The following is a 16,143-nucleotide window of genomic DNA, read 5'->3' on the forward strand; positions in this document are numbered from 1 at the left end:
ACTGAAGGAAAAAATAACTTCAAGGACAGGGCCCTGGAAGCTGAGGTTTAGACCAAAGACTTCTTCTTGGGCCAAGAAAGCATAACAACCCATGTATATGGACAAGATGAATATACCCTGAAATGAAATGGTGGACCTTCTGCCTCATTTTTCATGAAAAACATTACCACTTCCATTCTTTCAGATGCTTGAGGGATTACAGAGATTCAGCCACCATTGCCTGATGAGGTTAGAGCCTAGAATCTGGCCATCAACCCAATGCTTGAAGATGTTGGCACCTTCATCCCAGTGTTTGGGGAGAAATGACCTCTGCATAAGCACTTGGAAAGGGTGAGGTTGCTGCTCCATTTGTCCCTGAAAACAAACCATCCTTCAGTAGAAGACACTCAGACTTTGAAACCTAATGTAGGATGCCCTGCAGGGTTTCAGAATTGTTTGGGACCCATGACCCCTGTTTTCCTTCCAATTTCTCCCATTGGGAAAGGGAATATTTATCCTCTGACTGCCCCTTATGGGAATGTTTATCTTATGATTACTCCTTTGTATATTGGTAGCAGATAACTTGTTCTCTAGATTTCACAGGTCCACAGCCTGAGGGCAATTGTGACCAGGACAGTCCACACCTATAAATGTATAAATGATTCTGACCAGGCTTTGTACTTAGCATTGTTACTGTAATGATATAAGGCTTGTGATTATCGTGATGGAATGGTGTATTTTGAATATGGAAAGAACAGGTCTTTTGGGGGCCCAGAGCATAGACTGTGGTGGTTTGGAACTGATGTACCCCCAGAAAATCGTGTTCTTAAAGTTAAACCATTGCTATGAGAGTAAACTTATTGTAAGTAGTTTTCATGAGATTGCTTCAGTTAAGACACGGCCAAGGGTGGGTCTTAATCTTATTGGAGTCCCCTATAAGTGAGATGAATACATAGAGAGTAGGTCATGGAGGCAAGAAGCTGAATGCAATGAAATCTGGAAGACAAGGGAGAGACCAGCTGATGCCAACATGTGCTTCCCCACATGGCAGAGGAGTCAGGGATCACCAGCAGCCAGTCTTTAGGAAGAAAGCATCACCTTGATGATGCCTTTATTTTAACACTTTTCTCAGCCTCAAAACTGTAAGCTTGTAAGGTAATATGCTGTCATTGTTAAAGCCAACACATTTCATGGTATCTGCTTATAGCAGCCTAGAAAACTGAAACGCAAATAAATGTAGGTGATGTGTATATTCCACTCTTTTATTTGGATTATATAATTCAGGAGAAGATATGCTGTTTAACTAGGGAAAAAAAAACATATTCTTTATTTGTCTTGATACAAAGGCAATGTTCAAAGAAATATTTTTACTAACTTTGGAATTATTGCATGGTATTAAAATTAATAGTGCATACCATATTCTTTATATATAATGGATATTTTAGAATCTGTTTTTATACAAGCATAATTTTGATTTTAAAGTTTTGAATGTACACTATCCACTGTGTTCCCTTTTTGATAAAGAATATGGATTCTTTAAATACTCTTCACATGTCTGCTGTACAATGAACTCTGCTTCAGTGTCAAAGAGGTCTTGTCTCCCACTGGGATTTCTATAGATGTGAAGATTGCCATGTGAGTTTTCTATCTACTTCTTAAAATGTAACCTCCTCATCTAAGCTGCCATCTCTTGCATGACAGATTGGGTAGACAAGTCCATCATCAGATTTCACTGTTTACTACTTGGGGCCAGGTGTCATCTTTGAGGGAAAGAGTTAAATCTTTTCTCAGAGATTATTTCTCTTGTTTCACTTAACATCTACTCACCTTTTGCTATTGAAAAGATAAAAAATACAAACCAATAAGGCTATCCTCAGGTAGAGTTTTCATGCTATCCAAGGCAGTTTCTGCAGTTATAAGGATCCTGCAATAATCTGTCAAAAATGACATCACTATGTAAAGAGCTGTTCATTTCTATATCTCATTTTGAATTGATGTACTGCTCTTTTATATCCTTCAGTTCAGTATAGTATTTGCCCTTTCATGTTCTCAGTTTAAGCTACTGGGAATTCAAAGCTATTTCAAAGCTTAATTACATCAATCTGCATATAAAAGGCTATATGTCCTACAGAGGGTTGGATGGAAAAAAGCAAACTCCTTCAAAGAAGAAAATTGGAAGTAATTCCCACAACTAAAATTCAGTAAAGTTAATACATTTTCTATTGATGAGAACAGTTTTAATTTTTTAAAAGCCAATAGCCAATAGGAGTTTAATCCAGAAATTGATGAGAATTTTTTTTGGTGTGGTAGAGAAGAGAGAAAGAGTAAAGGAAAAATTGGAAAGGAAAGCAAAGAAATGGTGTGTATGGACATTAAATACATTGTCTATGAAATGGCCACATACCACAGTAAAACCAATGATTGATGTTATGATAGCAGACAATACATGGTTCTTACTTAAATATTATATTTAATTAAATATTATAAATTAAATATATCTGTTGCTACATAACAGTTTGTGTCAAACATCACAACTTTTAACGGCATTTTTTTTTTTTATTTCACATTTTATGAGTAAGGAATCTTGGTGCAGTTAAGCAGGGTAACTCTGGCAAAGATCTCTCACGAAGTTGCAGTCAAGTTGTTGCCAAGGGATGTGGTCTCATCTGAAGGCTAGCCTTGGGGGAGGCAGTCTTCTTCCAAGCTCACTCATGTGGGTTTTGGCCTCAATTCCCCATCACATGGGCCTTTCCACAGCTACTTCTACAACATGGTTTCTGGCTCCCCCCAAGTCAAGTAATCCAAGAGAGGAGAGAACACACAACAGGGTCCCCAAGTTAGAAAGTATAACCTTTTTATAACTTAATCTTGGACATTCTAGCCCCCTCACTTCCACCACATTCTGTTTCTTGAGGTGATTTACTGTATCCAGCCTATAATCAAGGAAAGGGATTTTTCAAGAACATGAATACCAGGAGGTGAGGTTCACTGTAAGCCATTAAGAGATGCCTATAACATACATATAAATTCACATTAAGTTGCTTTTACTAATTTTTTTAAATTACAAAAGACTTTTCTAAATGTAAGTTCTACAAATGTTGTTTTAAACTGACAGTAATGATCCAATACACTTCTGCAGTTTATTTTTTCCAAATGCTTTCTCTCCAAATATAATTTTGCTTGCTAGAAAGTTTCATAACTCAAAAAGTGATGAGTACATTCACTTAACTTTTCAAAGTAAATGTTCCTTTTCTTATAAAAAAGATGAAAACATTGAAATTTCAAAAATAAATCTCACAAACATAATTGTGTAAATTCTGGAGCTAGCAAAGTACTTAGCACAGAAGTTATGTAGCATATGGTTGTCCTAGTCCCAAACAGTAAAATGTGTCTTTATGTGCCAGCTCTTAATTACCAGCTCATTAACACTCAGGTGTCAATTGCTGGTGGCAAAGGCAATACCCAAATGGCCTAGTTTCTGTCATGCACAGTGTAATTAAATTGACCTCAACTACTGAAGCCTGCTAGTTGCGTGATACTATTTGGACACTAATTTCAGGACCTATTCACAAAGTAGAGTAATATGATGAATAAATCAATGTAATGAGGGAAAAGCTCTATTGGTTTTTAAATTGTATTTTCATCTGTAATAACACCCTTAAAGAAAATTGAAGAAATAATCACTGTTCTAGTCTGTATCAAATATAACAATGAATATGACATATTTGACTTAGCATTATTGATCTAAAATTCCTTTAGATTTCAAGATAAGGATGAAGTTGTTATAAAGCAAAACTGAAAAATAAATTATTGTTAATAGTGGCATTTGGGGGAACTTGAATTACAAATCATGTTTTGTGAATTCATTTATTGCTATGTAATGAGAGAAATGAATTATTTACATTTTAATTATCAATTCTAAAATATGAATCAGTGCCAAATATATTAGTGCTTTCTATATAGCCCTAACAATAGCACCAAAATATAACAGTGAGGATCCCACATTCATACTCGCAATAATCTAAGAGCAGATTCCCTCATTACATTTTCTGTTATACTCATGAGCCTTTGCTAATTATGTCCAAAGTTCAAGTGTAAGCTTTCAATTAAAGAAGAGTGATGGGGGGTGAATTCCTGCATTAACCTCCACTTCCTGCTAAAGCTACTGTAAAATAAAAGGAAAGTATTTTTAAGGAAAAACTTACCAGGAAAGATACAAGTTAGGAAGCATAGTAAAAATATTTTGGAAGTTTGGAAGTTTGGAAGTAGAATGATAAGTTGTAATTGACTTACTAGTTTTTAAAATATTTAATTCTCAATTAGCAGTTAAGGATATGAAGAAGAGACCTGATTTATTCCACACAAATTTTTATGAATTCAGGAACAGATTTGACAAATTCCTGGGGAAAAGAATCAAAAACGTCATTTAGACACAGTTAGACCTCCAAGATCCCCTCATCCATTGTGCATATCTAGGTAAATACCTACCCCATCTAATTAGAAAACTGGAGATTTATTCTCTAAGTAAGTTTAAACAAGGAATACCTGATTGGAAAACAGTAAACACAGTTGAGTGTGGGATCATCTCCTTTAGAAGATTGTACATCTTGAGTCTCCAAATCTTCTGTCCCCAAATAACTTTCAGAATGCAAGTAACTAGGCTCCTACCCTATCTTCCCTTTTTTCTTTCAATATTTGGCAATATTAGTAGAAGTACTTTGAACTAATGTTGATGAGTGTTTAGGTAGGATGATGACGTTTTTGTAAAGTCAGGTTATTCAGACCTAATCTTGGTGAAGTGGAGTTTGATAAATGTGATTTTTATTAGTGATATACTCACTTTTATGAGACTATTTTTGCTTATCTGACAATATACTATAGGATGCGTTTTAAAATCAAAATGAATATATGACATATATATCATATATAAATATGCTAAATATACATATCATTCTAAAAATGATATTCTAAAAAAGATATTCAGGATTGTTTTTAGTTTCTTCGGTTAAATTTCAGAATTTCCTTACATGTACACATCTGACATAGAATATTGAATTTTTAAAATATAAAGTGAACTTCTAGATGTTTGAGTTAATTGGTATATTTTAAAATATATCTATTCCTGGGATGCCAAGTTAAAAAAAGAAAGAGCTTAGAGATGCAGCCTGGCACAGGTTGAGAATACAGAGTTAAGGGACAGGGTTAGAGTAACTTCTAGAGTTATCACTACATTTTTCTATGAGTTGTCCTATATTCGTCTCATTTTCCTTACAGGAGGAATTAGTGCCAGAAAAAAATTAAAGGTTCTATTCAGTTCTAATTTTTTTTTTTTATTCTGTGAGGCCCCTTTACAAAAATTACAAATTAAGGTTGGTTGCTAATGTTATGACTTTCCCAAAATTATATGTTAAAAATGTTACTAGAATTCACATGGAAAATAAAAATAAATAAGTTTTCTACAATCAGCGTGTCCTTTATTAACTTTTATTAACATTTCTTTCTCTTCATTACTTATTGTCACATATGAATCATAAGACAGGCCAAAGGGTTTGACTTAATCTGTGGCCTTTTTAAATTGGACAAGCACAATTTTTGCATATGCAATCATCAAAATGACACAGAAACATTTTAATATTTATACCTTACATATTATAAATTTATAGAATTATTGCCAAATAAACATAATGAGTGAAAAATTAGTTAACTTGAGATATCTTTTAAATGGTAAAAGTAATCATTAGCTATTCCACAGAAACTAAAGCAGAATGCAGCAAAGATTACCATTTAATATAAGGATAAAAATTTAAATTTCTTTGGAAATGTTTAAATATAATGTCTTTCTCTTGGGAAGAAGCATGGTGAAACTGGAATGATAAAGAGAAAATTAGCAAGCCCTTCTACAAATATGATTATCTTCCTGCACAATCTTTTCCTTTTGTTTATATTTTGTCTAGTTTAAAGGCAGCTCTATCCACTTAGCCAAACAAATAACTTCAGTCATCTGTAATTTCTCACCCTCATTACCCACCTAATCAGCTGAGTCAGTGAGGAAGTACATTCTATTTGCCCTCTGAAATGCCGCTCAATTCTGTCCACCTCCCCAACCCCATTTTGACTAGTCCAGTATTTGTAGTAATAGATTTAATTTATTGTTCAGCTAGAAATTTACAGTAACTTTTGATCTCTCCCTGATGTACTTTCTTCATTTCCCCCCTAATGCAGTTTGATATTGTTTATGAATTCCAAAATTAGATATTTTATTATATTTGTAAACTGGTTTGTTCCTCTGGGCATATTAGCTTATATTGGTTTCAGATGTTTCACTTTTACCTGGATAAATAATGATTGAGGCTTTGATTGGGCCACATCAGTAGGATGTTGAGTCACCACCCCCTTCATGTATGCTGACTCACAGAGAAACTGCACTGCAGAGAAGGGAGTGTGGAGTTTTGATCCTGGAGCCTGGGAAGTAAACACATAAAGAAGCAGATATGTGAGGAAGGAGATAAGGCTCAATTGGGCACAGCAGAAACCCCAGGAAGAGAAAGGAGCTGTTTGCCTGATTGTCTACAGTTGGCCTTGTTGAGAGAGCAGAGGAGCTGAGTCTGGAGAGAAACACACCCCAGATGACAGGAACCCAGGAAGCATGAACCTTTGCAGATATCAGCAGTCATCTTGCTCCAACACATAGCAACAGACTTTCGTGAAGGAAGTAACTTATGCTTTATGGCCTGGTAACTGCGGGCTTCTACCCCAAATAAATACCCTTTATAAAAGCCAACAGATTTCTGGTATTTTGCATTAGCACCACTTTGGCTGATTAATACACCCCTCAATATAATGATGTATCTTACAAAAATCCAAATTAGGTTATGTTTAGTATTTACAGCATTTGTTTATATCTTTTATTATTACTCTATCAAATTTTCAGATAGACAATTATAAAAAGTTTTAAAATGTGTTTCTCATATGAAATAATACATGTTAAACTAAAACTCAATGCTAATATCTAAATTTTAAAAATACACCTTATCATTCCACATAATGATTTGCGGTTCAAAACTCTCTTCTCATCTTAACGGCAATAGCCTTAATCAATAATCACAGTGTATGCAAATTTTTCATATAGCTTTATGAAAAATTACACAAATGACACATTTTCTGCCTGATCATTTATAATTTTGGCAACTTTTTCCCCTGTTCTAGTCAGGATAATTGCAAATACATTATCTTATGATCTTTGGAAAACTTTTGAAATAAGATTTATACCACTCTCGAGTGAGCCCATACACCTTTCTCAACGAAAACAATGGCGAGAAAATAAGTATCTATGGAGGCATCCCAATGATATAGTTTGATATTAATATATTTTAAAATAATTATATATAATCTATCTCTCCTCTTTTTACTCTATTTTACTCTTTCATAGGAGTGCAGTTTATTACTTTATTTTCTCATCAGGTTTCAACTAGAATTTCCCTAATATCATTTCTTGTCATTATTTTTCTCCTTATTTTAACTTTTGTAGAGAAATAAAAGAAATTTAAAAACCATAATTGCTTCTCAGTCTGTTAAAACTTATTGGAAGGTGAAAGAAAATGATGGTATTCTCTTTTTCTCTCTTTCTCTCATTGTCTCTCTTTCAGTTCTCTCTCACTCTCTCCAATTCAACTTTGCTTCACAAGTTTTATTATAACTATTGTGTTCTCTCTGTGATGTGTATAGACACTCATTTATTCTAGAGACAAAATAATGGAGGCACACAGAATGTTGTTTACAGAGACCAAATGATTCTTCCTCTTTATGCATTCCTGTGTCTTCCTAGTGCTCGTTAATATCTTTGCCCATCAAACACACAAACACACATACCACACACATGTGTGCATGTGCATCCTGATTTTGAGACACTTTGTCAGCAAACTTTGAAATTGGTCATTCCATTATTAAGCAGGAAAAACAACTAACTCACTCCCACACTTTTGGAATAAAATTCAGTGTTTCAGACAATGCAATTCACCATGCCACTGCTTATTTTCTTCCTTTTGTCATGATCAAGAGAAGAACCATTCACAATATTAAGGTGCAAGGAGGGATGGAGATTGTATTCCAGATTAGGCAATTGCAGTGTAACTAGATGTTCCTTACTTTGAGACAGGTTGAGTAAGGAAATGCCCAGTGAATATCAACTGTTCTCAGACATAAATAAACAAAATAATTTGAAACAAAAAAAATATTTATCCATGATACTCTCATTATAACTTTCAAAATGGATTAATAAATTTTCTTTTAAACCATAAATGCTTCCTTTGTAACATTATAATCCAGTAGTTCAAATTAATATGAACTACTTTAACCAGACAATTTAAATCCTAGTTTTCATGACAGTAGAATAGAACTTTTGATTGATTAAAGAGAAAAAAAGAAATTTTAGAAGATATTTGAATAGTCAAAGCACAGCTCTGGGGACTAGGTTTTCCTAAGCTAATGAATGACAACCTCAAGAAGATTAGAAGTAGGACCATTAAATAATTCCAGTTCAGTCAAGCAGATACTATTTTCTGCCCAAATTCTTTTTCATTATATAATAATCATATGCAAATTATATGATCCTGACATTATACAGAAAATCCAGCTAACATTTACATGTATGGAAATAGAAAGATATTCAAAATACACATTGCAGTCAAGGGAAAGAAGCAGGTAAATATTTCCTGATGCAATCATATATATATATTTTTCAGCAGCAGGGAAAAAGGAGAAATTGTAAATTGTAAAAGAGAGTTGAGGGATATGACTGGAACTCAGCCAGTGGTGAGTTTTATGTATTGGCCTCCATAACGCTAGGAAGTGTAAAGCCATCTGTGGGCAGAGCTGATGAGTGGATATCAATGCAAGTTTGTCCATCTTTAGGTTTTGAAATTAGCACCTGTTAGATACAACTCCACAGCAGTCTGGAATTTTGAGAAAGGAATTATTTCAATTTATATTCTGTATTCTATACTTTCAGTAACCAAGAATGGTGGTGAAGTAATAAAAAATAATGTTAATAATAAAATCTACCACTTACTGTGTACTAGTATTGTGCAATGCATTACTAATACAACAATTTTCTTAATTTTCACAGAAAGTCTACACTTAGGTGTACTTATCCATATTTAATAAAAGGTAAAGATTAAAATTTAGATGTGTATAACTTTTTAAAAACCTTTTCCCTGACTTATTAAATAAGTTTAAATATTTTTTCTTTATTTTTTTTAATGTTACGTTAAATTTGAAGTAGAGCTCTTATCACGTAGTGTTTCTCAAACACTTGGAGCAATGATTCACAATAAGAAATATATTTCACATTGTAATTGGTTTCACACGTATATCTGAAAAAAATGTTTCACAAAGTACAATTTACTTTGCCATGGACAATGTGCTTTGATATCTTTCTATTCTAATTTTTTCTGTTCTATTAATTTATTTTTATTTTTATATTAATCACTTGTTTGATCACTTTATTATTTAATATTTCCCTATAATTTATTTGTCTTCCTATGCAGATTAGAATTCTTTGAAAGCAGATGCTACCATGCATTCTTGCATCTCCTTATTGTCAGAATCTCAACAACAGATTTGAACTTATTAAAATTTAATTTTATCCAGAAATCACTAAATGGAAGAGTCAATAATATGATTACCAGAAAAGTCTGATGGTAAAGGGGTAGGAGGTGGGGTTCTACAAGGAACCATGGCCACTTGTAATTACAGTTTATAATATTTCACTGAGAACTATAGTTCTTGTATATTTTGTTTAGTTCTTTTCCACCATAGAGTTGGCTTTATAGGTGTTCATAGCAAAAGGTCTATCTAGTCCTCCTCCTTGCCTCATAAAGTGAGCCTCTATACATTTCTAGTGTGCACTCAAGAAAAAGTTACACAAACCATATATGAGTTTAAGAAGCACGACATTTCTTCTGCTACATTCTAACTATACCAGACCTAAATTTCTATAGGATTTATTCAGGTTATTTTTATATTATAAAACATATCCATATATTAATTCAAGAATTGGCTGAATTGAAGAACATCATTCTTCAATCAAGCACAAGTACTATAGTCTTTGTATATACTCCAAGGTTTTTTTTTCAATTTTGCATCATTAATGAATTCATCTGTTAGCTTTTTAACGTTTCTGAAAAGAGTGTTTCTGATTGAATTATATACTTATTGGAAGTGATATATATGCAATTCTTATTTTATCATTTGTTTCCAGGAATTTTTTCTTTTTTTAAGGAAGTCCTGGGGATTGAACTCAGAACCTCTTACATGGAAAGCAGGCATTCAGTCACTTGAACTGCATCTGCTTCCTTCATGAACTTTAAATATGGAATAATTTGTTTCTAAAATTTTATGTGAAATGTTTTTCTTTCATACTTGAAGGCATTCATATCTTGAATATAACCTCTGCATTAGTTATTGTGGACCTTTGATCTTACTACATATTAGAAAATTAAAAAGAATATATAACATCAGGTGGAAACATATATACACACAAATATTTAAAAGATTAATTGTGGGTAGCATAAGAATCATATGGAAAAAAATGCCTCCTTTCAAAACTATAAATATAAGAAATCCATTAAAACTAGACATATGTCGCTTCAAATGAGGCTCAATTTTGAACAGATGTCCCCTTAGACCCATTATATTAAGACTAAAATGACTAAATCAGCATTAGTTGTATTTAAACCTAGGGCCATATTTTGCTACTTAGATTTTTATTCAAAGCTCCCACAGGCGTCAGTGGAAGATCCATGCATGGAAAAATGGTATAATATGTATCCTAGTTTTATTTATTTCATATGTATACAGCAGTATAAAATAGTATATTACATTTACACTCATTGTACTTATGTATTATTATAGCATTCACAGTAACAAACACTATAGTTAAGATTGAAACTCATCTTTTGTTATAATACCCTGTTTTCACTCACAGATAACTGTTTCAAAAATGAATTAGAGCTGAAATTCCCTGTTTACTTTCGGCTCAATATTGTATGGGTGAATTGAAGTCTGTGTTTTATCATTCAGAAATTTTTGAGTCTCATGAAAATTTAATATTTCGCATCATTAATGCAATATTTTCACACAATCCAAAAACATCTGGAATGTAAAACGTCAAACTAAGCATGTGACAAGTTTTTCAAGAAATGAAGGTCATTTTTCTAATTTTACAAATACTTAAAAAATAACAATGGTTAGAAATACATGCATGTACACTAAAAGAATTAGTCATATTATTGCCTGCAATACTCTGGCGGCACCCTTCTACTTGTATTTTAATAGAATACTGTAATCTAAAACCTATGCTAAGTTTTAGAAGAAAAAAATACTGAACAATTTCACAAATTACTGTGTACAGATTTGTTTGACTTAGCAGAGGGCTATTCCTTGAAGTATTAACAATATATAAAATAATTTTACTACTCCATGATGTAAAAAATATGGAATTTCATCATTTTCTGTTTTTCCTTGTTTAAAAGGAAAATAAAAAGGATGTTAAGTGCAAAGCCTTTACCACTACAAAATTAGAGTTGAAAAAGGTAACCCAAGAAGTAACAATATGAAAATATAGGATTTTTCAGAAAAATTATCAAGTACATCAGTGTTTTTAGTATTTTTGATTTCCTTGGGTATTAAAAACACACATAGAAAAGTGAGGGGGAAAAACATGCAATGATACATAACACTGCTATTATCAGTCAGTAACATTAATACTTTTCTTAATCCTGCTTAACATTTGCCACAGTTAATTGACTAATTATATTAAGTATTAATTTAACTCCAGTTATTATTTTTGGAAGGTAAAATGGTACAACTAATGTTCATTATTAAAGTTCATGTAGAGAACTGTGAGGATTTTTTCCTCCTTCTTTTTGGAGAGCAGGAAGGTTTCTACAATACAAAATATCTGACAGCAAATTGCAATATTATTAAAAAATGAAACAGAATAATGTGTAATTAGAATATTTAAATCTTCTACTTTAGGACTTACTTTGCAGTAGTTGATAAAGGCATTGCGTTTAATATTTTCATAAAATAAAAAATGCATTTCCCAAGAAATGTAATATATTTATATTATTGACATAATTATATCTGTAAAGTAATTATGATGTGATATTTAAATATGTGATTTTAAATGATTTTGCAAAATTATGCTCACAAGTTAAAAATTAGAATTTTACATGCCAATGATATTATTTCTAAAAATTGTCGTTTGACATACTTTCAAAACATTGAGACATTGTTTCCACAGGAAAATTTGTTGACTTCTTACTGTTCTAAAACTGACCATGTTAATAAGGAGTAGGTGCCATATCTATTCTTAAATGACTTATTAAAGAAGTACTGTCTAATGTGCTGGATATTACCTTTCTTTGTTGTGCACAGATTTATGGGAGAGTGGATATAAGGATAATGGAATAAATAGAAAACCTATTCTAAAATTCCTCAACATAAATCCAGTAAAATATTTATTTGGAAACGTTCAGTATTGGTTGGTTACATTTTCCTTCTTATAGTCCCCTTCATTGGTAGATAGCATTTTAGCCAATTTACTCAAATTATATCCTTACTGTGTTGTAACTTCTGACTTATTCTTGAGTCAACAGATGGTTAATAATAGCTTAATCATTTAGATTTTGTATTTAAATAATGTTATTTTTCTTACAAATTTGGTAAATAATGTTATTTTTCTTACAAATTTGGTAAAAGGACGTTTTGTAGATTGATGATATAATATAAAGTCTAAAATGAAATTTAGTATGACTAATTACTATGATACATTAAAAATAACGATTATGCAAATATATGATATAAGACAAGTTCAAGGGAGATTATATACAATAATATAAAGGGTTAAGTAATTAAAGACAATTTTTTCATCAAATCAATTAATATAGCTATTACACCTAAAATTAGTATAACCTTATTTTCAATGGCATGTAATAAATAGGATGGATGTTGTATAATCCCCCATGATTGTAAAAATGATGCATGAAAGGTCTTAATCAAAGCAGACTAATTCAACAACAAAAAAATCACATTCTTGTTTAAATAGCAGTTACAACAGACAAATTTTCCCAGTTAATTATATAGAAACATTTCCTTAATAAAAATTTCTACCATTCAAAATATTGATGTAGGAATGCCAAATGTTTGAAAAAATGTTACCACTGCACTTAGTGAATATGTGTGCTCTTTGTATCATCTACGATCACTTAATTTCATATGTTTTTCAAAAGTTCCCAAAAGACTGGAACATTTCACATTATTTCAAACTATAAGCTGATTGGGACCATGGCATATTCACATCTACCTTGATAATTGTCAAACGAATGATTTAATCCCTGCAATTTACATATCAAGAACCTAAGAACATATATATATATATATTCATTTTATTATTAAAACTAAGGGAACAGACCCATTTAAATCTCATAAAATTAAATGGAAAACATTTGTTAAGTGTTAGGTCTTAGTCTATTTTTAATAATATAGGTCAGTTCGAAATATCGTTGAACATAAGATCAGTCAAAAGTAAGGAAAATATTTCAAAAATGTTATGTAATTCAGCTCAGGCAAATATTTAGATGTAATATAGAAGACTTTTTAGAGGGCAGCTGTGATAATTGTGTCCGTTGCTTAGAAGATTACCTCACATTCTCTGATCTTTCTCCCTCCTAATTGTATTTCAACAAACATAGAACAATAGTTAAAAAAGAAAAATATATATGTGAAAATAAGGAAAGTACATCTCACTGAATTTAATAATTAACCTTGTTGGCATAAAAATAAAACACAAGCTTTAGTTTTCAAGGCTGATGCTCGTAAAAATTTTCTCATTAATAAAACTCTAACCACATTTAAACTCTAAAATGTTTACATATAAGATAATACTGAAATAATGTACCATGTTTCTACCTCCAAATTTATTTAATTTGTTTTAAATTTAGGAATCCTTTATATCTTATAGCTATTCCTTATCAGTTCAGATATTTATATCTCTCTCTATATGAATATATATGTATATATATATATTCTCTCATATATATTCATATAGAGAGAGATATAAATAGATTTTATATCATGTATAATTGTCACAAGACTGTAAAACCATGTAAAATAAAATTCTATATGAGTTACATGATTTGAGGACTTCTTAAAATAGTAACCTTCAATTACATACTTTACACCACAAAATGTACAGACACCTAGTGTTCTTTTTTTTTTTTCCTAACTACATATATAGGTGAATTGATAGATTCTTTATAAAAGTTTTAAGTGATTCTAAATTCAAAGCCATAGAAATAGAATCGAAATAATGTAGATTGTTAGATATTTTGATAGTACATGTTCAGTGCTCTGACTGATAACATCGACAGCTACATCTTTGGCATTGAAAATTCAGTACAAGTTCTTGACAAAATTTTGTAGCTTAGAGTTTCATTTTCTTTTACACAAGGAAAAACAGGGTAGACTAAGATGAAAGATGGGAGGAAAACTATTAATGATGATTTTTTCTTAGTACGTTTATCTTTGGGACCCTGGATTACCTTTTACTTTATTGTATGATGTGGACTATATGAATCCATTTAAAAACCAACTAAGTTGTACCACATTTTAGGAAAATTATATAATATAATATATATATATTTTATATTTATTCAGAAGCTTTGAAATAGTACAGTAAACACTTTGCAACACGGTGTATAAACTACAGAATGTCTTTGATATTTTGTGGGTTTTCAGAATACAACATTTTTTAGAACCCACAAGTGAAAAGAACAGAATCACAATCTCTCTTGTAAAGTTGGAATAGCTTGGGGACACTTGATCACACAAAAATAATATAAAACAGTCAAGTTTAAAACAGTGATATTGCATTTATAATGCACAAATTTCCTTTATCTTTATGACTGGCTTCTCGTGGTGAATATAAACATCTAAAGGGCTCAGTGACATTTGGAGAGAGAAAGATATATAGTGCTGTAAACAGGCACACACTGATCGGAGAGGCAACATAATTTGCCTCTAAAGTTCTACAGTTCCGCACATTTCAACTCATTTCTCAGGCCTGCTGAGAGCAATTAGGTCCTATAATTGGCCACGATGATTCCGCCGGCAATCTAACGCTCAGTTACACAGAACTAACTGGATGGCCAAGATAATGAAGTTGAAAAGTTGATGCTTTTGTTGGTCGACTTTTGTGCAAATCATGCTGCTTCAGGTAAGTCTGTAGAATTGACTAGCATATCCTTTTCCGTGCTGTGAAAAAGAAAGAAAAACACTCTAAGAAAAAAAGGCTGACTTTTTTAGTTTAAAATTGTACATTTCATAAATTGTAATAAATGCTCTACACCAATGCAATGTGCTGTTAATGGGTGGGTGTACGGGAATCCCGTATACCCATCATTGTTCTGTAAACCCACAACTTTTCTAAAAAAAAAAAAAAAAAAAAGAATGGAAAACCCACCCTCTGTCTGAATTCCATGTATTCTAAATTTGCATCTTCACAGGAAATCTTCCAGTAAAATATAATAAAGTAATATCACTTAAATTTCAAAGAACTGTCAAAAACACTACCTCATTACTCCTTATCTCTTGGTTCATATTGAATAAGCTGATAGGATCTAGCTGCATCAATGATCTAACTTTGGGTGGAAATTCTTATTGTAGTTTCAAGGTAATGATGTAGTAATATAAGTTATTGAAGTGAATCAAATTTAAATGTTAGGTATTTTGATTATTCATTTTAATTTTTGTTCTTACGAGTCTTATATGTAAGTTTTTCTATTTTCATAAAATAATAAATGCTGTTTTGGAGTCCAATATGGAACACTAATAGGAACTTAGTTTGTTAAAAACATATTTATTGAGGACCTATTATATAACAAACTTTGTGTTTGGCCATACAAGACAGTCAAAAGCTCTGCATTCACGAGAAACTGGAAATAAGTACATTTCTCTTCCCAAATATCAGATACAAATACCCCAAATAGCAGATGACCCAAATATTAATTTCCTAAATATTTTCTTTTCCCAAAATGATAGATTAATTCAGCTGCATTGTAAAAATAATTTTAATAATCAAAAGTTTTGAATTGGAAGCAATCT

General features: G+C 31.7%; 1 protein-coding gene across 4 annotated transcripts in view; it reads right to left on the reverse strand.

The window, feature by feature from the left end:
• PCDH10 (protocadherin 10) overlaps positions 1-16,143 on the reverse strand; it is a 101,112-nt gene that overhangs the window by 46,046 nt on the left and 38,923 nt on the right. The window contains exons 5-6 of one of the 4 annotated variants that reach the window (XR_009184136.1): positions 6,310-6,441; positions 5,448-5,843 (exon numbers count right to left, since the gene is read on the reverse strand). Coding sequence is in view for 2 of the 4 variants with exons in the window: in XM_058290463.1 (XP_058146446.1) it covers positions 6,389-6,441 (53 nt within the window). In the remaining 2 variants the exon portion in view is untranslated. Of the gene's footprint in view, positions 1-5,447; positions 6,442-14,673; positions 15,295-16,143 lie in introns of those variants that run through there. The other 3 variants (XR_009184161.1, XM_058290463.1, XM_058290531.1) reach the window with 3 other exon arrangements.

The sequence above is a fragment of the Dasypus novemcinctus genome, chromosome 1 (assembly GCF_030445035.2).
Source record: "Dasypus novemcinctus isolate mDasNov1 chromosome 1, mDasNov1.1.hap2, whole genome shotgun sequence".
Lineage (NCBI taxonomy): Eukaryota > Metazoa > Chordata > Mammalia > Cingulata > Dasypodidae > Dasypus > Dasypus novemcinctus.